The sequence below is a fragment of the Carcharhinus amblyrhynchos genome, chromosome 7 (assembly GCF_965287045.1).
Source record: "Carcharhinus amblyrhynchos chromosome 7, sCarAmb.v2.hapA, whole genome shotgun sequence".
NCBI classification, from domain to species: domain Eukaryota; kingdom Metazoa; phylum Chordata; class Chondrichthyes; order Carcharhiniformes; family Carcharhinidae; genus Carcharhinus; species Carcharhinus amblyrhynchos.
Window position 1 is genome coordinate 50686450 of NC_137330.1, and position 26258 is coordinate 50712707.

Below are 26258 nucleotides of genomic sequence, written 5' to 3' on the forward strand. Positions count from 1 at the left end.
ACCTCATAAAACTGATCAATAAGCCATTACAACTGACAAAAGACAAGTGTTCTGGGGCAGTGCAATCAAAAAGCAAGGCCTTGTCCACCTTGAAACTATCAGCTTCACTACAGAGACTTTTGTCCAGATTAAAATGTTCTAGTAACGCTGTTTAATTACAAAAATTAGTGAAGAATTCTGATGAATCCTAACTTCCTGTCACATGAAGCATATACTAATGGTACCAGGAAACCAATCAGGAATGCAATGGTTCCAGAACTTACCAGGCACAAGAGAACTCAGATAGCTTTTCTCATCCTCCCCACGTCACCCCACCCTGAGTACAGCATTCCAGTCATTCCAAGAGGATTGCACAGATGATGTTTAAAAACATTTCAGAGACTTATTTCCCCAGTATAGCTCTATGTGGAACTCAACAAACACTAACCGTGTGCCATTCTGCAGTCGGCTCACATAGACTGCTATCAGATCGTGCTCATCAGCCAGCCGATTGGCCGTGTCCAGGCCGTACTGTAACCTAGTGACAATGGAGGTAAATAAAGTAAAAAGTAGAACTGAAGAAATAAAATAAAAACATACATGATTCACATTCTAGAATAATAAAACAAAGACATTGCAATAAAAATAAATCAAAAATATTGAGAGTTGTAATCAACAAAAGATTAAAAATCTTTAGCTTTTGCCTAGATGATTATACCAAGTCTGTGCTAAAAGACTTTGTATTGGCTTTTACCTGGGCATCCGTGACAAAGGTGAACTTATCAAAACAGGGTTAAATGGCTCCATTATCTGGACCCTTCAATTTTGAAATTGAAATAGGCTATTTTGCCAGCAGATAATCATCCAATAGATTGGCAGGTATTTTGATGTAGATGGTCACTAGGCAACACTGGATACTGAAGGGTACAGAACTGGAATGACACGTTTTATATAGTGCCCCATCATGTATCAATTTAGGTTCCATTTTGAAATGCATGCACTCTGTCCCTATTTTACAAGTGCATTACAGATTCTTATGTCTGCACTTAAAATGGAATCTCTCCATGTGCATCAGTTCCTTTCTCATTATGCCATCCCACCAGGGTAATTCTGCACCATTTCCTTGAGCAGGAGGGTGCAATTAAAGTGTGACAAACTGAGCTAGATATTTTCCAGTATGAAACGTGTCATTGGAATTTATAACAGAAAAACTGACAGCTGGAAGTGCATGCAGCTATAAGATCATATGTTACTGAATTGTGAGAGATGTGACAACTCACTAAGGACATCTCTCTTTAATAGTTGTTCTATACTGTTATGTCAAAATCAGAGGCTGCAAGTGTCGATATTACTAACTGCATGACCTTATCTCCTACAAAAATTGTAAGTCAGCTGGTGTTTGCTAATCAGTCTTGCACCTTTGACTAGAAGTGAAATTGAAATCTGTTTAATGTTGAAATGTTTGAATTGAGTTAATGCAAAGTATAATATGGGTACAGAATGTTATGTGAAAGGATTATTATGGGATAATTTGGAAGACTGAATTCAAAAGTGCTAGTTATTACCTCTAAGAGCAGACACAGACAGGATGGAACAAAAGGCTTCCTAAAGTACTGTATTATGTATGATTTTATGGTAATGCAATGTTGCAGTAAAGGGACAATATACATCGATCACGCACAACCGTGTAAAGTTGATTCGACATATGAGATTTAGTGCTTTTACAGCTGCTTCTCAATGGCATACAGGATCGGAAATTGTTCAATTAACATTGAAGAATCCCATTTTCTCCACAGTTTAAAATATCGTGGAGCGATTACTGCAATGTGTAGCTTTCATCATGGGTAGAACATAGGAACAGGAGATTGAGTACAATCAGCACAGAGAGTCTTCTGCTACTCAGAAAGATCATGACTGCACCTATCAGCCTTAGCTTCATATCCCTTAATACTCTTGTCCAAGAAAAATCTACTAACCTCACATTTTTGTAGGAGTCCCAGATTTTTGATCAACCTTTGTGTTAATGTGTTTCCTTATTGATAAGCGAGGGGATTCAGGGTTATGGGGAGAGGGCGGGAATGTGGAACTGAGCCACGACAGATCAGCCATGATCTTACTGAATGGCAGGGCAGGCTCGAAGGGCTAGATGGCCTACTCCTGCTCCTATTTCTTATGTTCTTATGTTCTTATTTCCCTCCTGAAAGACTTGGCCCTGATTTTAAAGTTATAATCCCTTGTCGGCAGCTACCCCATTTACAGAAAGTCTCTCGAACCAATCTCCCATTTTTTTTCCAAAATCTTAAACACCTTAAATTATTCCTTGACCTTCTATATTCCTGGAAACACAAACATCAATTTAACCTTTAGAGCCATTGCAGCTTTCTGACCATCTGCACTGCACTCCTTCCAAGGCCATATTTCCTTCTGGAAGTGTTGTGCCCAGAAGTGTATGGGTCCACACCTTTATTTACTAGGAGCAAGGTTACACACAGACAAAGATTATCTTGGGTTCAATTGCCAGTCTCTAAGTTAACCAACCTCAGTTAGACAAATAACAAGGTGCTCCTATTGGTCTCAGCATCGCTGAGTAGGGTACAGAAAAAAAGACTAGGGCTTGCAGTATCCAATGATCTTTGCTGAAAGTGTAAGTGTGCATGCTCATGTGACATCAAATGTGCTGCCTCACTCAGTTGCATGGTCAATTAGAAGACACCTTAAGGAAAAAGAGAAAACTGGCAAAATAACTTAAATAAAGTGAGAATCTATGTTTACCAGAAAATGAAAACCTGTTGTGTTTTGAAGAAAATTAAAAAAGCAGACCAATACAAGAATTAACATACAGCATTCTTACAGGTTACCAATCTCTCGTGCATTATGTTATATAACTGTTGGAATAATCAGACTATAATCATGTTAACAGAATCATTACAGAACAGAGCCTGATCACAAAGTACAAATACACAACTAGGTTTTTTTAACCTTTGAGTCAAAAGCAAGGATAGCATTGGAATACTGGGGTCTGCGCTGGGTGGGAACTGTCTGGCAGCCCTCCAAACCATTAAATTGAATTACTCATTCATTAACAAAACTGCTTTGCCGTTGTAGCCATCCTAGGACCATCTTTGTGAATGAATGATATCATACTCAGCTTCTCCCTTGGCACTCACTGCTGTACAATAACAGATCACAAACATAATTAATTACAAATATAAAACTGATGCCTCACGATGATTTCAGGACTACAATCTTTAGTCTCATGCTCTGATAATTGCTGCAAACTGTTCAAGCTGCTTTCTCACATTTGACGGTGCCATCTGATTAGATCACCACCTCAGCTTTACTCCCGGATATTCATTATTTCCCCGTATAATGAAAAACATTGTGGCTTATGTGTGAAATGGAAATACTATCCTGACCTAGAATGAAGGCAATATTTTTGGCAAGTAGATGGACTTTTAAGTGCGCACCTCATGAAACAATGCCAAGCATACACCATCTTGACGGTTAAAGGAGTTTAAAATCAACTAAATGTTTGAATTAACTTGCAAAGGTAAGCCAAAATATGATGTACTAATCATTAAGAATAAAGGTAGAGTATCCCTTTATTGCAGTATATGTACCTTTTAAAACCTTGAAATATAAAATTGCAATATTTAATTTTACAGCATATGTCCCAAACAATAAAAGTTCATTTTCTTTTTTAAATAAAAATCGTGAACAAAGAACAACAACGAATACCAAGCAGACATGTGAATTTTAATGAGAGCGCAAGGCTTGGAATACTGTTTCGTCAAGCCTGCAAATGCCACAACATATTCACAGGCACAGATTGACATTATTGCTGTGGCATATTCATGACATCAATTCCAACACCTACTGTGATTATTAGTGTAGGAACAGGCAATGTTTGGGTAGCTTTTATGAAATAAAATTCAACCTAATGAAAGAAAAGTTGTGTTATAAGAACTAGAAGCAGGTGCAAGCCATCTGGCCCTTCGAGCCTACTCCGCCATTCAATAAGATCATGGCTGATCTTTTTTGTGGACTCAGCTCCACTTACCATAACCCTTGATTCTTTACTGTTCAAAAATTGATCGATGCTTGCCTTAAAAACATTCAACAAGGTAGCCTCGACTGCTTCACTGGACAGAGAATTCCACAGAATCACAACCCTTTGGGTGAAGAAGTTCCTCCCAAACTCAGTCTTAAATCGGCTCTCCCTTAATTTGAGGCTACACCCCCTAGTTCTAGTTTCAACTGTCAGTGAAAACAATCTCATATATTCCCTTCATAATTTTATATGTTTCTAGAAGATCCCCCCCCATTCATCTAAATTCCAATGAGTATCATGTCAGTCTACTTAATATTTTCTCATACAACTCTCTCAATTCCGGAATGTTCCTTTAAGTGCTGTGATACTTGCTGCATAAATTGATACAAGTATTCAGGATCCTGCCACCTTGAAAATATCATGGGAGCTCAACTACTGCAATATACCAAAAACCAAGACATAAAACCAATAACACAATAAAATACAAAAGAACAGAGCAGCACTAAACAGTTGAAAAAATCAGGATCAAGGCATTTCAACCAATCATCTGGTGAATGAGCTACGGTGCTATTTGATTTGGCTGAATAAACTATTCTCACCTTTTTCCTACTCAATCGGTTTTCTTTATTTTTCTATCTCATAATTACAGCACTTCTCTTGAAAAGAGGCCTGAACAATTCCCACCACTCTCCTCGCGTGGCTGAATTCATTCTACCTCTCGACAATTTCTCCTTTAACTCATCCATTTTCTTCAAATCAAAGGAGTAGCAATGGGTACCTGCATGGTCCTAGCTATGCTTGCCTGTTGATGGGGTATGTGGAACATTCCTTGTTCCAGGCCTACCCAAGTCCTTTACCAGTACATCAATGACTACTACGGTGCTGCTTCATGCTCTCATCCAGACCTTGAAAAATTCATCAACTTCACTCCCAGTTTCCACCCCTCCATCGCTTCACCCGATCCATCTCAGACACTTCCCTTTCCCTCCTTGACCTGTCTCCATTTCTGGCAATACACTATCTATCAATATCCATTACAAGCCCACTGACTCCCACAGCTATCTGGACTACAGCTTTTCACACCCTACATCCTGTAAGGACTCCATCCCTTTCTCTCAGCTCCTTCGTCTCTGTCGCATTTGTTCTGACGATGCCACTTTCTAAAGTGGTGCTTCTAATATGTGCTCCTTTTTCCTCAACTGTGGATTTCCTATCTACAATTGCCCTCAGCAGTGTGCAGTCCATCTCCTGTGCCACGAACTTCCCAGACAACGATAGAGTCCCCCTTGTTCTCACATTTCACTCCACCAGCCTCCGCATGCAAAGCATAATCCTCTGCCATTTTCACCAACTCCAGTGTCATGCCACCATCAAACACATCTTCCCTTCTCTCCCTCTGTCAGTATTCTACAGAGACTGTTCCCTCTGGGAACCTAGTCCACTCCTCCACTATACCCAACACTTCTCCTGTCAGTCACGGCACCTTCCGTGTAATCACAGAAGGTGTAACACTTGTTCCTTTACCTCTTCTGTGTTTACCATCCAAGGTCCAAAACATTCATTCCAGGTTGAGCAGCATTTCACTTGTACCTCTTTCAATTTGGCTATTGCATTCGCTGCTCCCAATGTGGTCTCCTCTACATTGGAGAGATCAAGCGTAGACTAGGTGATCGCTTTGCTGAGCACCTTCAGTCTGTGCGCTATCAGGACTGCGACCTTCCGGTTGCTTGCCATTTTAACACATGATCCTGCTCCCATGCCCACACATCTGTCCATGGCTTGCTGCAATGTTCCAGTGAAGCTCAACGCAAACTGGAGGAACAGCACCTCATCTTCCGGCCAGGCACTTTACAGCTTTCCGGTCTCAAATTCAACAACTTCACATGATTTGCTCTACCCCACCTTGGCCCCTTTGTTTTCATTCTGTTTTATTTCTTTTTTTTTTGCTGTTTACCTTTTATTTCTAGTCTTCCTTCATTTTCCTTCCCCTCCCCACTCTTTTCCCCAATTCATCCCCCTTCCCTTATCTTTTCTCCTCCTTTACTAAATTTTACTTCTCTCCCATCCATTCCTCCCCCCCTCCCCCACCATGTTCATCTGTCACAGTTTAGCCTCTCATCTTAGCTTCTCTGCCATTTGGCCATTCACACCCTTTATTCTCTCTGTGGGTAGCTATTAGCCACAGAAACCAGGGGAAAAGACTGCTATGATTCAACTTTCATTCCCTCACCCTGCAGTATAAATATCTCCCCTTCCTATGCCTTTTAGCTTTGACAAAGGGTCATCTGTACTCAAAACATCAGCTCTTTTCTCTCCTCACAGATGCTGTCAGACCTGCTGAGACTTTCCAGCATTTTCTCTTTTGGTTTCAGATTCCAGCATCCGCAGTAATTTTCTTTTATACCGCACTATTCTGTTGTAAATCCGATATACTATGAACTTTTTGATTTAATCCCTATGGTATCAATGTAATGATGCTGCAGTATGGATTGGCAATAATTATTCTGGTTAAGTTTGCAAATAACAGGAATGAATATGGGAGCTAAAAATTTAGATCAAATAAATAGGGCACAGGGGATTTTAATACATTTGTGAAATGGGCATTTGAGTGTGACTCTTTCTTTTTAAATGGTATTATACATTTGAGTCCAGGAAACTAGAAGCATTTTTATACAATGAGCGGGGATCTACTAACAGAACATGGATTAGGTTTGGCAGCCACAGCTGATAAATCATTGAAAAACTGCGGGCTGTGAGACAAGACCGTGGGGAGGCAAGTACAGACTTTTAGGTTGCATTAAGACTACACTAAATAAAATTAAGCAGGCTTCAACTGATACCAGGCAAGAACTGTATCCAATTATGATATCTATGTGTGGCGTATTGTACCAAAGCTTCATGGAAGACAGGGATAAAAATGTTCTGATATACACAAAATTCATACTTAGCATTAAGGCTCTTGGTTGTTCAGCACTTTAGAGAAAGATTAGTTGTGGTTTTGAAAGAATGAATGTTCAGTTGCTTAGAATATTTGAGGTTGATGGAGGAAGGAGAAATTTAAGAGAAATATTTATAAAATATTTATTAGGCCAAGTCCGAGGAAGCTTTTCTTCTCACAGAGTCAAGGTCTGCTGGAGCAGATTATTGTGGAGTGCAATGTGTATGGATCCTCTGCCCTGTGTTATAATAGAGCTGGGAAAGTTCTTGAGAGAGAAAGGCATTTCAAGTTATTAAAGTTAAGTTGTAGGCCAGTGGAAAAGCAAGAAACTAATGAGCTACTCAGCACCTCATAGTTTGCTTAAATGCCTCTGAAGGTCAGAGAGAAATGTCCTAAATTGGCCACTGTTTTAGGCTCTCTCAGCGTATTACACGACTGAGGGGAGTCAAGGGTGGTTTCTCTTGTCTTTTCCACATATTTGCAAATGGTTTAGCAACTGTACAAGAAGCTACAAAGGATCATGATCACAAAGGCATTACAATTGACTGCTGGCTTTTCCTTGCCTGTCGCAAATTTGTGTTTTCAAGCAGTGAATGATTTTAAGTCATGTATTCCAATGACTTATTTGGCAGCTCATTAGGTATGATGAAGAGAGTGTTTCTTCCATTTTTATGAAAAGAGAACGTTAGGCATCTTAACTCAAAAGCCCATGGTAACTCAGGGTGGGAATCAATGGGCAGGGACCAGGTTGGAAGACAAGCTCTCCTGAGCTCAGCAGCATGAGACCTGGGCAATTTTTAACTCCTAGGTCCTTAGTGGCACATCATTGGTCAGTTATCCACCTGAAACCTGAGAAAAGTGGCAGCTCTCCAGCAGGGAGGAGCAAATGTTAGCTAGTAGGAGGGACCCAAAGAACAGTTCCTGGCAGGCTGGTGGACCATGAGATGGGTTTGCCAGCTGAGGGCTGGGAAGGAGGTGGTGGAAAGCAGTTGAACAAGGGGACAGTGGAAACCTGAATTTTCCCCAAGGTTGCCAAAGGAGCACTCGTGCCTCTTCAAGTAACGCCAAAAAGTCAAGAGGTAACTCACTCAGTCTCTTCTGACTCTGGCTTCTCTTCTTTGTAGGTTGACTTTGCTGGAGAGCACAACTGTTGCCCCACTCAAGCCCTGCTACAAAAATAGCTGTCAAGCCTTGATGACATTATTAGATGCTAAGCTATGCATTCAAATGAGGACACACTTGCTCCAAAGAGCAGGCTGAAACTGAAGACAGTGGAAGAAAGGAGATTTCAAGGGATAACATTTCCTGGTGATTTGAATTGTCCAGGTGACCAGTTTACAACAGCGGGGCAGGATTAAAATTGCTCCCAAAGAGTGAATTTTAAACAGCACGTAATATCCAATGATCGTGCTACCTATTTAGGATTGGTTAGGAGTTTATTTATGATTGTGATATCCAGCTGCCACTAGAAAATCCAAGCTAAGTAGCCAGATATTTGCAGTTATGTCAGCTCCACGAGTCAAACAGCAAGTGAACATGTTTAACTTCAACAACGGATTACCCTGATCATTTGTTGGAATTTATATATTTTCAAAACTGGGTCACAACATAATTAACTGCAACCTACAGAATGGAGTCTTTGATTAAAAGGTGCACACTATGGCAGACGATCATCAAAACCATAATTTGATGATATGTCACTTATGTATATGGGAATAATTTGTAGCTTGAGAGAGTTGATGCCCATTGAAAAAGTATGATTAAACTAAAAAGTTTTAGTCAAGACACCACTGTAATTCTATTGTCTTCTATATTACCCTGAGCAGTTAAGGAACAATAATTCATTTTAATTTCTGGAAGAGATCTTTGACTCACAGCAGGGTATGTTTTGTTAGAATTCAATGACAAGATAGGTACTTGGATAAATTAAAGATGGGGAACAAGATCAACCGTGATTCACTTCATTTAATCAGAACTGATTGTTAGTCTGTAATATTATCATAAAATAATTATTGGTGTCAGAGTTTAAAGAATTTGTGACAAAAAAGACCTTTTCTTCAATGAGTTTCAATTCATCTTGGTAAATTTATAAAATGATGAATTATTGACTGGATTACAATGTTGTATTCATTCAGTTACTTTCCTGGAAGTATATAAATGTGCTCTGATGAACCTGTTCTTGTTATAAAAGCCTTAGATTCACGTAAATTTGACTAAACAGTTATTCATCAGTTAATTCTGCCTCCCTCGAAATCCAATAAATATCAGTATCTTTGTACATCTCATTAGATTTCTGATTACAAGTGGCAGAGTTAAAATGGAAACATTCAAACATCGTTTGGTTGTAATTAGGAGCAAAACATTCATAAGATCATAAGAAATAGGCGCAGGAATAGGCCATTCGTCTCATCAATCCTCCTCTGCCATTCAAGAAGATCATGGATGATCTGACTATGGTCTTAATTCCATTTCTCTGCCCCTTCAATCTTTGATTCTCTTCGCAATCAAGTATCTGTCCAAGTCAACCTTGAATGTATTTAATGGCTCAGCTTTTAGTGCTCTCTGTGGAAGAGAATTCTACTTAAACCCTCAAAAGAATAAATTTCTCCTCATCTCCATCTTAAATGGGAGACACTTTATTTTCAAATCATTCCCCCAGTTCCAGATTTCCCCCACGAGAGGAAACATCCTTCCAGCATCTATCCTGTCAAGCGCCTTCAGAATGAAATAAAATTACACCTGTCAATGTTTGCCCACTCAACCTCTCTATATTGCTTTGGAGGTCATTTGTATCCTCCTCACAACTTGCTCTCTTACCTATCTTGGTACCATCAGCAAATTTGTTTATAGTACAGCCTGTTCCTTTATCCAAGTCATTATGTAGATTATAAGTAGCTGAGGCCCCAGCACTGATCTCTGCAGCATTCCATGAGTTCCATTGTCAACCTGAAAATCACTCATTTATCCTGACACTTTATTTCCTGTTCGATAGCCAGTCTTCAATCTATGCTAATATATTATTTTCAACATCATGAGCACTTATCTCACGTGGTAACTTTTTATGTAACACCCTATCAAATGCCTTTTGGAAATTCAAATACACTAAGGATGGGATTTTATGGCCTTGCTCGAGTGAGAACCAAAATTCCCGCTCAAGGACAACTGATACTTCCGTTGCCTGCCCCTCGCTAATTCTGATTTTGTGGCGAATGGGGCAGTAGAATTCCAGCACACAAACTCAATCTTACCAGTCATTCATGCCAACTTCCCACTGCAGCAACCAGCCAAATCACCATTCACTGCAACAGGATAGGAAAATCCCACTGGTGTGAACAGTTGTATTTCCAGCCGACATCTATTGGTTCCCCATATCCACCCTGCTTGTTACATCCTCAAAGAGCTTTGTCAAATATGATTTCCCTTTGATAAAACATTCTGCTTGATTGTATCATGACTTTTTAAATGCCCTGCTACTACTTCCTTATTAATAGCTTTTCCCATGAACAGATGAACTGGCCTAGTTTTCTGCTTTCTGCTTCCCCCCTTTCTTGAATAGTGTTGTTATATTTGCAGCTTTCCAATCCACTGGGACTTTTCCAGAATCTAGGGAATGCTGTAAGATTATTCATTGTACAACTAACTGTACAGAGCAATGAGCTGATGCTTAGAGCTTGATTGATCCCTTAAAATATGCTGAAGCATTAAAGAACTTGTATTCTGTGCACAAACTCATTCCCATGCACAGAAATAACAAAGCCCATGACTGAGTTACACATCACATGAGCCCAGTGCAGTCTTCACCCAACGTGCACATTCTATTATCTGGAAATCAGTGAAATTAACAACTCTGGCTTATTTGTTTCCTCTCTCTGTGAGGCCAGGTGCAGTGTCCCATTCAGCTGATATTCACTAAATCACCAGCAAACCACTACCATCCCTTTTATACTCCAGTATCCTTCTACAGTGAAGTTCTTTACCCCCGAAATGACTGATAACTAAATTGGTTGCAATCAAGCTGGGTAAAAAAGACATTTTTTTGTGAATAAATGAATCATAAAATGATCTTCTTTCAAAAGTGAATACAACCACAAGTGATCTGTACAAGGTGGAAGAGAATTCATTGGGAGAAAAACTAATCCCACATGATCCTTTCACTGAATTGCAGAACTCCTTTACATTTTCTCCTTGACTATCTTTGCTATTTAACAGTCTTTGACTTGGTGTACTTTGTAGACAGTGATTTAAGTCACTCAGGTTGTTAATCTGCTGCCAAGATCTCAGAATACAATTTTATCACCAAGGGCTGTTATTCTCTGGATACTGTTTGTCCAAATAGAATGCACTGCAGGAATAAGTGCATTCACAAAACAGTTGTTGCATAAGCTGAACAAAAAATATTTAACTATGGGAGAAAGGCTGGGAAATGGTTAACATATGATTTCAATATTTAAAAGAAAAAATATTGTGCATTTGTGGATTATGGGCTTGCTATACTGATTGGTACCAAGGTAAAATACTGGCATCTTTTCTAATTCAGGCAAACCAAAAGCATCAAGGAAGACCAAAGTTAATAAATCCAAGAAAAATATGGACTTTGTGAAAAGCAATAGGTAGTTAAGAACAAGTTATTTACCTCTGAGGAAGTAACAAATTTTGACATTTGGTGCTCATTTGGCCACCTCAATTGAAGAATGCAACTGATGAGACCCCTTATAAGAAAGAAATGGGGAATACTTCCCTGACTAAAATCAATTAGCCCTACACACCATGGGGATTAAATTGGGAATTTTCTGGCCATTTAGCTGTTAAAACATCAGAATAGTTTATGGCAATGATGCAAATTAAGCAATTGTGATCAGGGGAGTCACCCAATATACCAGTTAGGATACTTTCTGCTCAAAATGTGAATGAAGATATCGAGTAGAAGGACCGTTTCTCTGCTGGGTAACAAAGGTTAACGATTTTGTTTGTGCTGAGGTAGTGAACTCGTAAAAATTTTATAACAGGAAAAGGAAACTTGCCCTACTGCTTCAAACCCATTTGATCTCATATCTGGACAGGATGATCCCAGAATGGAATTCTGGTTCAAAAGAATGCAGTGTCTACTTTTCTTTACAAAACATTGAGGAAGAGAGTCACAGGGTCACTAATTAATTTCAATACGAAAAAATACATTTATTAAACATGTAAACTTGGATTATATGGGGATTTTCGCAGTAACTTCATTGCAGTGTTAATGAAAGCTTACTTGTGATGAATAAAATACTAAAAATAAATAATATTATACAATACTCCTTTATTTCCCTCTTAGCTTAACAACTTGACAGATCTGAAGATGAACATGGATTACACGTACATCTTAAGTGACATAAAAACTCCCTTTTAAGCACACAAGATGACTGTGGTAAGACGCACTCCTCTTTGAGCACAAGCAACTCTCACCAGATTTCTTCTCAAAATCCCCTCAGGTGATTCTTCTGTCATGATCCACCATGTCTCACTGAACTCTGGCTTCCACACAATTGATTTCAAATTCTGCTTTCAAAAGTCATGCTTTCAAATCTTCTTCTAAATTATACATTCCCTCCACTGCTTCTATTAAGGTTTTGCTTTAAGTTTTATACATTTCCCTTCAAGTTTCCTTTGTCTTGAAGGCTATTACACAAATTCCGAGGTCCAGCCACCAATTTTCACCATTATTTGAAATGATATCTTCCAAACTGTAATAATTTATCACAAACTTAACACTGCTGCAGATATCATTCCGGCCTCTCCCAATCTAATGTCTTTTCAATTCCGCAATGTTACTGATTACTAATCTCTTCTGGTTCCTAATTTCCTCCATTCCGCGAATTCCAGACTTCTTGGAAACTTCTCCTTTATTTCTCTAGTTTTCTATCTTGAGCAGAGCTGCCTTCCTCCCACTAATTATCTCCAACTGCAATCAAATTAGCTAAAGTAAAACTTTGAAGTTCTTCTACCTTCTAAGGCCCCAGTTGTGAAGTAACCACTGCTGGTTTATTTACTCTTAATGGTGTAGCCCTCTCTAAGCACAACTGAAACCAACCGCCACACAAACTCTCTTAAAACTATACCTTATTTCTTATGTTGAGACGTATAAGATGATGAATGGGATGGATAGGATCGAGGTGGAGAGGCTCTTCCTGCTCAGAAAGGGCAGTAGGACTAGGGGGCACAGCCTCAAGATAAGGGGGGGGCGGTTTAGAACGGAGTTGAGGAGGAACTTCTTCACTCAAAGGGTGGTGAATCTCTGGAATTCTCTGCCCGTTGAGGTGGTGGAGGCTGCCTCGCTAAATATTTTTAAGACGCGGGTTGATGGGTTTTTGATAAGCGAGGGGATTAAGGGTTATGGGGAGAGGGCGGGAATGTGGAACTGAGACACGACAGATCAGCCATGATCTTATTGAATGGCGGGGCAGGCTCGAAGGGCTGGATGGTCTACTCCTGCTCCTATTTCTTATGTTCTTAACAGATACAAATCTAGATCCCTTAAAAGTATCTCTTTTCCTAACACCAACCTTCAAACGTTCCAAGGAGCTGGCTAGTTGAACTGCAAATAGCATTTGAGGTTAAGAATTTGAAAGCAATGGATGATGGTGCTCAAAGTTTGGTACAATAAGCATAATAATTAAGATTACGCAACAGTACTGCATGGGTGTGATTGCTGATTATATTAGGTGACCGCAATTCAAAGATTAAAAATGATGAAGTACAAGTATAATGGAGAAAATAATTTGCTACCCTGTAAAAACATTCATGAAAAATACAATGATTTCTGTTTGAGACACCACTGAATGAGAGTGGTGAATTGATAATAGCAAACAAAGAAATGACAGATACGATACATAATTTTTTTGCATCTGCCTTCACCGTGGAAGATACTGCAAATATCCTTAAGATACAGATGGGCTGATTTCAAATAACATGGGCAAACTTACAAAAATCCCAATCACGAGGGATAGAGTATTAGCGAAAGTCAAGGGACTAAAGGTGGGCAATTCATTAGGATCTGATGAACCGCAAGCAAGGGTTTTAATGGAAGTGGCTGCAGAGATACTGGACCCGTTGGTTGAAAATTTTCATAATTTGCTAAATTCTAGGAGGGTACCAGAATATTGTAAAACAGCCAAAGTGACTCTCCCTTGTTCAAAGGGAGAAAGGTAGAAAGCAGGGAACTAATAGCCAGCTTGTTTAACATCTATCATTGGTGGAATATTGGATTCAGTAATCAAAGAGGAAGAACTAATCATTTAGGAAAGCACAATGTAATCTATCATAGTCAATATGATTTTCCAAAAGGTTTGAAGACTTTGCTTGAATTCTTTGAGGATGTAACGGGAGAGTAAATAGAAAGAAACCTGTAGATGTGGTCTGTTTAGATTTCCAAATGGCATTTGGTTAGATGCTGCCTAAGAAGTTGATGCATAAAGTAAAAGCCTGTGGAATTGGAGGAAGTGTGTTAGCATGGATTGAAAACTGGCAGTCACATAGAAAACAGTTGGAATAAATGTGTGTTTTTCAGAATGGAAAGATGTAACTTCGGGAGTACTGTAGGGATACATTCTTTGTTCGCAATTGTTCACTATTTACACTCATGACCTGGAGGAAGGAACAGAATGTAATGCTTCGAAATTTGCTGATGATACGAAGACAGATGGAAGGACATACTATGATGAGGATATTGTGATTCTGCCACAGGATATTGAGAGATTGGATGCCTGGATGAAAACCTGGCAAATGGAGGTTAATATGGGGAAATGTGAGATCATGCACTTCTGTAAGAGGAATTAAAATGATCTAAATGGAGAGAGACTGCAAGTGAGTTAAGTGCAGTGGGATTTGGGTGTTCCAGTGCATGAATCACAAAAAGCTAGAAGGCAGGTCCAACAAGTAGCTAAGGCAACAAATGGCATTTTGGCCTTTATTGCAAAGGGGTTGGAGTTTAAAAATAGAGTTTTGTTGCAATTGTACAGGATGTTGGTGAGGCTTCACCTGAAACATTGTGCAAATTTTGGCAGCCTTACCTAAGAAAGGATATAGTAATACTGGAGTCAGTCCAAATGAGATTCACCAGGCTAATTCCTGCAAAGACAGAGTTGTCCTATCAAGAGAGACTAAGTAGCCTATGTCCGTTTCCTTGAAGTTTAAAAGAGTGAGAGATGATCTTATTCAAACAAGCAAGACCCTGAGGGGGCTTTACAGGGTAGATGGTGAAATGCTTTCACTAGTGGGAAAGGCTTGAACAAGGGGACATAGGTACAAGATAAAAGGCTGGTCATTTAAAACTGAAGCGTGTAGAAATTTCTTATTGTGGAGTGTGGTGAATCTCTGGAATTCTCTGCCCCAAAGGGTGGTAGAGACTGGATTGTTAGAAGTATATAGAAGTAAATTAGAGGTGGATAAATATTTGATGGATCAAGGAATTGAGGGCTATGGGGAAATGGCACAGGAAAGGAGTTGAGGCCAGCATAGATCAGACATGACCATATTGAATGGCAGGGCAGGCTTGAAGGGGCTGGTGGCCTACTCCCGATTTTATTTCCTGTGTTGTGTTCTTGTGGAATACAGGACTGTGATGTTGAAAGATGTGGTAGTCAACTTGTGCAAAGCAAAAGTTTCACAACCAAAAAATAGATACAGGGACAATTGATCTGTTCTGGTGCTGTGGGTTAAGGGATGAATGTTAGCTTGAACACTTGGTTTTCTTTAGAAGAAGTATCAAGGGCTAATCTACATACATGTAAACAGTCAGGCAAATCACACTTGAATGTATTATCTGAATAATACTATCCCTGGCAACACCACGTTTTCTCAATTCTGAATGGGAATGACAAACCAGATTATATGCAACAAGTTCCATAATACAACTTGAAGCTCCAAATTTCTGACTCAAGAATAATAAGCCTACCAACAAAGAGCCAAGACTGATACACGAATACAAGATAGTCACTGTATCAGTTTATATATGTCCATAATAATAGAATACAATTCTCCAATGCCCATTTTTTTTTTGGCAAAGCAATAGATGATTCTTACATTTGAAATGAAAACGGCAAAATATTCTTCCAATTTTCTCATCCCAAAATCATGTCTACCATTTGGTACTGAAGTTAATTTAAGCTAAATTTAGTGAAACATTTATTACACTAATCTAAGAGCTTTTGTCACCAGATAAAATTTCAACTTGGAAGTTCATTTTTGTTCTTCTTCCCTTTTCATCCATGCTGCTAATCTTTTATGTAATACTAATGTAACATATTCACTTAAAAGTGATAGAATAGAATCATAGAATCTCTACAGTGCAGAAGGAGGCCATTGAGCCTGCACCAACAATTCCACCCAGGTCCTATCCCTGTAACCCCACATATTTACCCTGATGATTCCCCTGATACTAAGAGGCTATTTACCAAGGCCAATCCACCTAACCCTCACATCTTTGGACCATGGAGGGAAACCCAAGCAGACACAGGGAGAATGAGCAAACTCCACACAGTTACCCGAGGTCAGAATTGAATCTGGGTCCCTTGCGCTATGAGGCAGCAGTGCTAACCACTGTGGCACCATGCTGCCCCAAAGCAAATTATAAGCAATGACACAAATAATCATTAAATCAGTAATATTCCTAAAAACAATGAGACCCTATTTCATTATAGTCAGTCTGACTTAAATATTCTCATTTTGAACATAAATCTTCATGAGGCATTTAAGTGCAAATCCATGGAGGGCAGTGCATTAAATGAGTGGACATCTTTATGGATGCAAACTTTTAATCTCAATAGAACCAAAAAAGGAGATTGAACAAGAGGTGAAAATTAACATTAAAATACTATTGAACGAATCAATGTTTATATTGTATTTAGTTGCACCATCTCTCAGTCAGTTACAGCTTTATTATTCAGAACACCATAAAAAACACAAGCCAAGCAACTGGAAATTATGTACAGTATAGTCGATCAAGTCAATTTAGTACTGTTATTTTTCAAAGAATGAAAATCCAATCATGTTTTGAATATCTTTATGTTCAATCTCTCCCATAACATTGAAATCATCTTGAATCGTTGTTGCAGTATTCCCTGCGCCAGAGGGAAAGCTGTTCGCATAAGGATTAACTTGTATATTAAAATGCATCATTAGTTCAATCTTAAGTGAACTATTACACACCAACCAAACTCAGAAACTGGTTCTTTTGTTCCTTTCACACAATAGCAAGCTCGTCCATTTCAAGTCAAAGAACAGAAAGTTTGCTCCAGACATAAATTCTTCTCTTCCCCATCTATTGACGTGGTGCAGATAAATACAAGTTTTATTGTCTTTAAGTATAACTTGTTCTGGTAACAGCAAACCCCCAAAATCCAAGATGACCTTGAGATAGACAAGTGTCCTTCAGTCTGCAAGACTAGGTTAGTTATTAAGATAGGTACGTGCAAAGGGTTAATTTTAATTGGGAATAGGTTCCCATAACTCCATTAAATATCCAATATTGTTTCAGTGAGATATCTTGGGTATGCATATATAGAAAAATGAAAGATGAAGTATGGAAATTTAGCAAGCAAAATAAAAATGGCTGTTTATGTTTCAAAAAACAATCATTTGGTGGGTTCCATTTATTTTTGTAAACTTGGAATGGTCATTGCCAATGATACAGGAGGCATCAAATATCCTTGTGTTGGTCACTCAACTCCTGAGCTCTTAGTGCTATATGCCAATTTTTGTTATATTTCAAGTTTGTTTGATCATTTCTCCATGTTTTAAGTATTGTATTTTTACAGCAAAGTGAACTCCTGCAGGTGCTGTTTTCTTAGAAAACTAATGAAAGATGGCTAAATTATACATGCTCTAAGGCCTTGAACTTGTCTCCCTAAAGGCAATATATTCACTTTCTCCGATAACATAAACATTTTAGACAGCCTGGTTCTGCATGGTCTTGAGTACCTGTTGCTCACCAGGAACCATCAGGCACCATCCTCCCTGCTGACTGTTACAGCAAGATAATAAAGCAGAGGCAGGAATACACCACAGCGGGAGTGCAATTTTAAAACAGAATGCGATGAACGTAAATTGGCTAGTAAAAGTGAAAAGCTAAATTGTAACTGCTGCTTTGTTGAGAGATCCAACAGCACCAGTTGTACAGAGAAGCCAACTGTGTTGCGTTTTAATTCAAGATACATCTGCATATGGAGATGAACCACAGATAATGCCTTCGCTAAGAATTTTTTACTTGGATAATAATAGCTACAAACTGGCCTACTCCTGCTCCTGGCTCTTACGTTCTATAGAGCAGATAGATTGTATCTATAGATACAATCCACCCAAGGTGATCACACTCTGATCACTTTAGATGCAGCCTTCTGACCCTCATGTTAAAGTTGCCCCTGATGGAATTGGTCCTGATTTTCCAAAGCAATCTGTAAATTAGGTGTTGTTGTTTATAGCAACACAGTTCACAGGGTACATCTGGGTGAAGTGAAAATCTTGTCGATTCATGCATTAATTAGAGCTGCAGTGATTAAGTGATTATAAGTCATTAAGACAACTGGAATATGGAAGAGTGGCTGCTAAGTAAATGTTTGGTAATGCCATTTAGGTTCTGGTCGATAGAAATTCCTTTCATCATTCTAAAACAAAAAATTGAAACATTCAATCTTAATTAGTGAACTCCAGAAGTCTACAAATTTTTAAGATGGCTATAGTGTCAAAATATCCAACCATTTCAGCTTCAAAATAACGTTTGGTTATTGCCTGAGCATTTGAACCATTGCCTGAGCACAGCCAGTTTTTTTTTGTCAATTTTCCAAGGGTGTTAATTGTCAATTTGTAAATCACCAACCTGGATTTGGCAGTGACAGTTTCTATCATAATATGTACATTACCAGTTTTGTCAATCACAGAAACCTACAGCCTTGCGGCTACTTCACTCCACAATGTGTGTGTTGGCTCTTTCAAAAAAGCAATCCTGTTTAGTCCCACATCTTGGTTCATAATCCCATAAGTGCCTATTTCTCAAGTTCCTGTCCAGCTAATTTGAAAAATTATTTATGAAATCAACTTCTACCAGTTTTTCAGATAAAGCATTCCAGGTCCTGACATCTTTGTGAAAAAATATTCACATTCCCCTTTAGATCTTTTGCCAATCATTTTAACTCTTTGGCCTTTACTTATTGACCAACTCTCCAGAATAAATAATTATTTCCCATTTCATCAAAATCTCATATCACTTTGAAAACCTACATTTGATCACCTTTAAACCTTGTGTGAGGTAATTCACTTTGACAGGAATAACAGATGTGTAGAGTACAGGGCTAACGGTAGGACTCTGAATAGTGTTGATGAACAGAGGGATCTAGGTGTATGTGTACATAGATCCCTGAAAGTTGGGAATCAAGTAGATAAGGTTGTTAGGAAGGCATACGGTGTCTTGGCGTTTGTTGGTAGGGGGATTGAATTTAGGAGCCGCAACGTTATGTTGCAACTGTACAAAACTCTGGTGCGTCCGCATTTGGAGTATTGTGTGCAGTTCTGGTCCCCACATTATAGGAAGGATGTGGAGGCATTGGAGAGGGTGCAGAGGAGGTTTACCAGGATGTTGCCTGGTATGGAGGGAAGATCCTATGAGGAGAGACTGAGGGATTTGAGGTTGTTTTCGTTAGAAAGAAGGCGGCTAAGAGGGGACCTTATTGAAACATACAAGATGATTAGAGGTTTAGATAGGGTGGACAGTGATAGCCTTTTCCCTCGGATGGAGAAAGCTAGCACGAGGGGGCATAGCTTTAAATTAAGGGGTGGTGGTTATAGGATGGATGTCAGAGGTAGGTTCTTGACCCAGAGGGTGGTGAGGGATTGGAATGCCCTGCCTGCTGCAGTTGTAGATGCGCCTAGTTTGGGGGCGTTTAAGAGATCCGTGGATAGGTTTATGGATGGAAAGGGATTGGTTTAGGTTAGAGGGTCATTGCTTTTTAATTGGTCGGCGCAACATCGTGGGCTGAAGGGCCTGTTCTGCGCTGTAATGTTCTATGTTCTATGTTCCCTGCTCCAAAAAGAACTATCCTAACTTTTCCAATCTCTCGACATAGCTGAAATGCCTCATCTATGGGAACATCTTACCAAACTTCCTTGTGTCCTAAAGCCATTATACCTTCCCTAAAGTATGTTGTTCAGAATGGTCCACAATTTTCTAGCTGAGGCTTAACCACTGACTTAAAGTTCCAACAAGACCTTTTTGTTTTGATATTCTATTCTTCTATGTATAAAGCCAGGTAAAGCTTCAAGCTTTTCGAACCACTTTATCAACTTGCCATACTACCTTTAAAGATGTGTGTTAAGGGAAAGGGTAAATGAATTTGATGAATTTTGTACCTAGCATTTATCACAAACATAACCCTTCCTCATGGCTGATCTCCTCAAGCTTATACTGCTCCTGGCGTCTATATAAATTATTTATTCATGTTTCCTCACTTGTTCATGTCTTTCATGCTTTAACTTTCATTTCCATAAAGACAGATAGTTAAATGTGAATGTTATTTCTCAGACATTGCAAACCTTACCTGTTTGTATTAGCTAAACATAGTTAAACAACTGCAGATGGTAGAGTGCGATAATGACTATTTGACAGGAGGACTCCTGCTGGGAAGCTGCGACCACACAAGTTACTTCAAATGAAGAAGCTGCCAAAGCCACTGGAAAAGCTGTGGGTCATGACTGTACCAATGACTGCTTCATGACCGAAGCTGCCAGACGAATTGCAGGTCCTGGCTGAAGCCGGGGGCTGTGTCGTGACTGGAGATGGAAGCGTCGCAGGTCCTGACTGATACCAGAATTTGCATTGTGACTGGTTCTGGGAACCATGATGTATAAATACCCACACTTATTTGTGTTCAGTGAGAGGCCTGATAAACCACTATTAGGTGCCGGGTCTCTCCCAAAAGCTTTTGTAATAAAACTACTGTACTTTGACTCACTAACAGTCTCAGAGGTTTCCTTTTACCTACAACAGTGTACATGGACACCCTGCTTGTCTGAAACAATTTCTTGAGCAGAAGTGATTTTTCAGAAAGAGCAAACTTGGTGTCCAATCATCCAGTGATTTCCCCTAAATCCGAATAGCATGTTCAAATGGAGCTTTTAGATTTTACTGTCTGCAAGAACCCTGAAAAGCAGCCTTACTTCAGTCAAAAATTGAATTCTTAATCATGCTGCTGAAGATGGATATAATTGCTCTTGCAAGTTATACCCACAGTTTTAAACACAACTACAATTAAAGAAAAAAAAATGAGATCTTGTGTATGTAAAGGCTAAAGTGTGCAATGATGAAACAAGTGACTAAGCTGATTATAAACAGACAAAAAAGAACAGTGCACATAATGCTATATTCTTCTCAGGTGAAGTCAAAAAATAAACCAATCCGCATAATCTGAATAATAGAAAAGATAACTTTTGTCTATTTCAGATTGTCTTGTGCTAATATGTAAAAAGAATCCTGCACCTGCATTGTATTGCACCAGGTTACAAGTGACCACACATGAGTACTTGCTGGATGAAAAGCACTTTGGGGCACAAGAACATGAGAAATATTCGCAAGAGAAGATCTTGTGGCCTGTTGAGCCTGCTCCACCATTCAATACGATCATTCCTTATCTTGAGCTTTGACTCCATTTTCCCACACTATCCCGAATACTCTCAATTCCTTGCGATGTAGATATTCGGTCAATCCCAGCCTCAAGTATATTCGATGCTAGAGAATTCCAAATATTTGAGCGAAGATATTTCTCCTCATTTCAGTCCTAAATGATCAGTCCCTTATCCTGAAACTTGGTGCAGCAAACTCAAAAAAAATCACTAAGTAAATAATTTACTATGTTTATGTCTTAATTGAATTACACAATTTACTTCAATGCAACTTAGATAATAGTACAGCTGACAAAAGTAAATACCACTTTTCATTACGAGTGTGATTGTGACTTAATATAAAAAAAAATGAAGAAATGGATTTTGGATTTAAAAACAGAATCTGTAGTAAACTCAGAATATAAACAATCCTCATCACTGCTGGTTGTCAAATCCAGGAGGTGCATCTAATGTTTAGTTGCATAATCCATTGCTCATATTGGATATACTATCTAGCCTGTTTTAATTCATAATTCACTCATTCTGCTGCTTACACCTTTGTGTAAAAACTACATTTATCCATACAGTACTCGGCTGAAGTATTGTCTTGTTTATCTAATGTCTAGTATCTTTGAGGTTATATCTGAAATTGATAAGTAACCTCATCACCTAAGACTACTAATCTATTAGTAAACTCCATTGTTAAGAATTTTATATACACATAGGGCAGGGCTTCTCAGGTGGAAAGGTTTCCCGCCGGATCAGTCAAAGGGTCAGCAGGGAACACATCTCAAAAGGATGCTGGCAAATCTGATTGTCGGGTAGCAGCCAGGCCTTGAGAGGGGCAAGTGCAGGACTCAATGGAGAGATGGGGGGGCATTGGGAATGGTTCTTACGTGGACACCATTTGCCTCAATAGAGCCTGAGGACAGTCAGGCTGCCAATGGAATCACATAACCCATGTAAAATGGCTATGGGTGGGAGAGTGGCAAGAAAGGCACCTGGGGAATTTTATAAATTCCTGCCCCTCCCCTACCTGCAAACCCGCCAGCAGGGGTCCGTACAATTCTGCTCATAAAGTCACTGGCTTTCAGAAATCAAATGCAGGTTCCAAAGATACAAGTTTATATTAATTAATCAACTGAGGTTCCTTGACTGATATGTCAATGAGCTGCTCACTTTGTAATTATTTTAATGCAAAGATGCACTGTACGAAATCAAATTTCAGACAAACTGATTAAATCATGCTGTCCATGAGTCATTTACAATCATTCTCAGAATAGCCAAGTGCTTTTGTGTACACATTCCTCTTCAATTTAGGCTTTCACACATGCTAGATATGGTGTTGCAGTTCCAGCTGTCCAGGGCCATTCTGATCCCAAGGAGAACTGACACAATAGCAGTTCATGAAAGGGCAAATCATACACAGTCTGTGGAGCAACTGAGCTTGACAGGACAAAACATCTTTTCTTGCTTCATGCTTTCTCACATTTCTAACTCTATTCTGAAACTATCATATCCTGAAGTTTGAAGTTCATTTATTTGTGTCAAAGTAGGCTTACATTAACACTGCAATGGTGTTACTATGAAAATCCTCTAGTGACCACACTCTGGCATCTATTCGGGTATACTGAGGAAAAATTTAGCATGGTCAGTGCATCTAATATTGATTCTGCTGTTTCTAAAAGGAAATAACCACCCAATTATGCGACCAAGAAATACTTAACTACCTCAAGATAAATATCCAGCAGGGTAACAAGGAGAAGCAATACAAGGGAAGATGAACTTTTTTTAAGGTACATCAACTTAAATGTTATGCAATATGGTTTTAAGTCCTGTTTTATCTCACAACATGCTTCACCGTGACAAATTTTTGTTCCATACTTTTGAAACCTGAGTGTTTGACAGTCCAAATGATAACTATTTTTCACTGGAACAAAGAATAACTAGCAGAATTGTGTTTAGACAGATACAGTGAATCTAAGTCCATGTGTAAGTGACAAGGCAAATAAATGATAATATGCCTTTATCCTGAGTATAATATAAAAATGGGAAAATAAGCAGCCAGTAACTCAATAAGTAAGGTAAGTCTGCAGCTGATAACCTTGCTGTCACAGGAAAGGAGGCTACTAACTATAATCGCTTACCAAATTCCTGACTGTGGCTTTAAGATTATAACAGATTATATGCACTATAAGACAAAAGCCAAAAGTATTTATTTATCGAACAGCATATGATTGAAAATGATTAATATAATGGCAAAAGAAGTTTGAATATTATTGAATCACGTCTTTCTTCCCAAGATTTGCCTTTTAGTGTCAGCAGCAAACAATCCCTGATTAATTTTGGACAAGCTGAATGTGGAGTTACATAAGAAATAGGAGCAGGAGTAGGCCATCTAGCCCCTTTAGCCTGCCCCGCCATTCAATAAGATCATGGCTGATCTGATAGTGGTTCAGTTCCACTTAGTCGCCTGCTCCCCATAACCCTTAATTCTCTTATCAGAAATCTATCTACCTGTGACTTAAACATATTCAATGAGGTAGCCTCCACTGCTTCAATGAGCAGAGAATTCCAAAGATTCACTACCCTCTGAGAGAAGTTCCTCCTCAACTCTGTTCTAAATTGACTCCCCCTTATTTTGAGGCTGTGCCCTCTAGTTCTTGTTTCCTTTCTAAGTGGAAATAATCTTTCTGCCTCTACCCTGTCTAGCCCTTTCATTATCTTATATATCTCTATAAGATCCCCCCTCAGCCTTCTAAACTCCACCAAGTACAGGCCCAATTGACTCAACTTCTCCTCATAAGCTAACCCCCTCATCTCTGGTATCAACTTGGTGAACCTTCTCTGCACTCCCTCCAAGGCCAATATATCCTTTTGCAAATAAGGGGACCAAAACTGCACACAGTATTCTAGTTGCGCCCTCACCAGTACCTTGTACAGTTGCAGCAAGACCTCCCTGCTTTTATACTCCATCCCCCTCACAATAAAAGGCCAACATTCCGTTTGCCACCTTGATCACCTGCTGCACCTGCAGACTGAGTTTTTGTGATTCATGCACAAGGACCCCCAGGTCCCTCTGCAAGTAGCATGTTGTAATTTTTCACCATTTAAATAATAGTCCAACATAAGTTGTTAAGGAATTAAGTTATATCAACATGCTTTCATCAATAAATACACTTGCGACAATAACCTGCTCTCACTAACACTCAGTTTAGGTTCTACCAGAGTCATTCAGCTCCTGACCTCATTACAGGACTCCAGAGGTGAGCTGAGAGTGACAGCCCTTGACATCAGGCAGCAGTTAACTGAGCATGGTATCAAGCAGCCCCAGCAAAACTGGAGAAAGAAATCCCTCCACTAGTTGGAGTCATAGCAGGCACAAAGAAAGATGGTTCTGCTTGTTGAAGGTCAATCTCAGTTCCACGACATCACTGCAAGAGTTCCTCAGGATAGTGTCCTAGGCCCAACCATCTTCAACTGTTTCATCAATGACTTTCCCCCCATAGGTCAGAAGTGGGAATGTTCACTGATGAGTGCTGCGTTCAGAACCATTTGCGACTCCTCAGATACTGAAGCAATCCATGTCAAAATGCATTAAGACTTGGACAATATCCAGACTTGGGCTGACAAATGGCAAATAACATTTGCACTGCACAAGTGCCAGGCAATGACCATTTCCAACAAAGATCTAACCATCACTCCTTGACACTCAATGGCATTATTATGCATGAATTCCCCACTGTCAACATGCTGCGGGGGAGGGGGCATCACTGATCAGAAACTGAATTAACTAGCCATATAAATACTGTGGCTGTAAGATAGGTCAGAGGCGAGGAATTCGGGAGCAGGTAACTCATCTCTTGACTCTCCAAAGCCTGTCCACGAGCTACAAGGCAAGTGTCCGGAGTGTAATCAAGTACTTTCCACTCGCCTGAATGAGTGCAGTTCCAACAGCACTGAAGAAGCTTGACATCATCCAGGACAAAGCAGCTTGCTTGATTGGTACCCCTTCCATAACCACTGAATCTCTCCACCACTTACGAACAGTGGCAGCAGCGTGCACTGCAGGAACTCATAAAGGCTCCTCAGAGAGCAACTTCCAAATCCATGACAGATACCAACTAAGTACAAGAGCAGCAGATAGTTGGGAGCACCATTACCTGGAGGTTCCCCTTCACGATTCTGACTTGGAAATATATCACCACTCCTTCACTGCTACTGGTCAAAATCCTGGAACACCCTTCCGAACAGCATTGAGAGTGTACGTACACCTCAGGGATTGAAGCGGTTCAAGAAGGGAGATCATCCCCACCCTCTGAAGGGCAACTGGGGATGGGCAATAAACACTGGCACGGACAGCAATTCCCATAATTAAAAAAAAACACTGGTGTGAATTCGAAAATTTTCTACCCTTGTGATCAGAGTTGTTGATTTAAGATAATTAAGAAGTAACTTTGTATTAGGAATGGGCAACTAATTTCATACAACTTCTGCGACAAGAGTTTCCTTAAACCATTTCTGATTGATTTCAAACAAGGTCGCAACAAGCAAAGGTTCAGCTTGATGTTTGCTGCATGTCTGGTTGTCCCTTTCTGATGTTTGCAATGAGCTCTGGTAAAAGATATGCTTTGTTGCAAATTAAAATATTTTAAAAGATAATTACAA

At 39.4% G+C, this 26258-nt stretch overlaps 1 protein-coding gene across 5 annotated transcripts in view; it reads right to left on the reverse strand.

The window, feature by feature from the left end:
• Nucleotides 1-26258, reverse strand: part of dtnba (dystrobrevin, beta a) — a 427082-nt gene that overhangs the window by 136066 nt on the left and 264758 nt on the right. For all 5 annotated transcript variants that reach the window (XM_080192276.1, XM_080192275.1, XM_080192274.1 and 2 more), the window contains exon 12: nucleotides 428-517. In XM_080192276.1, the coding sequence (XP_080048402.1) occupies nucleotides 428-517 (90 nt within the window). The remainder of the gene's footprint in view (nucleotides 1-427; nucleotides 518-26258) is intronic.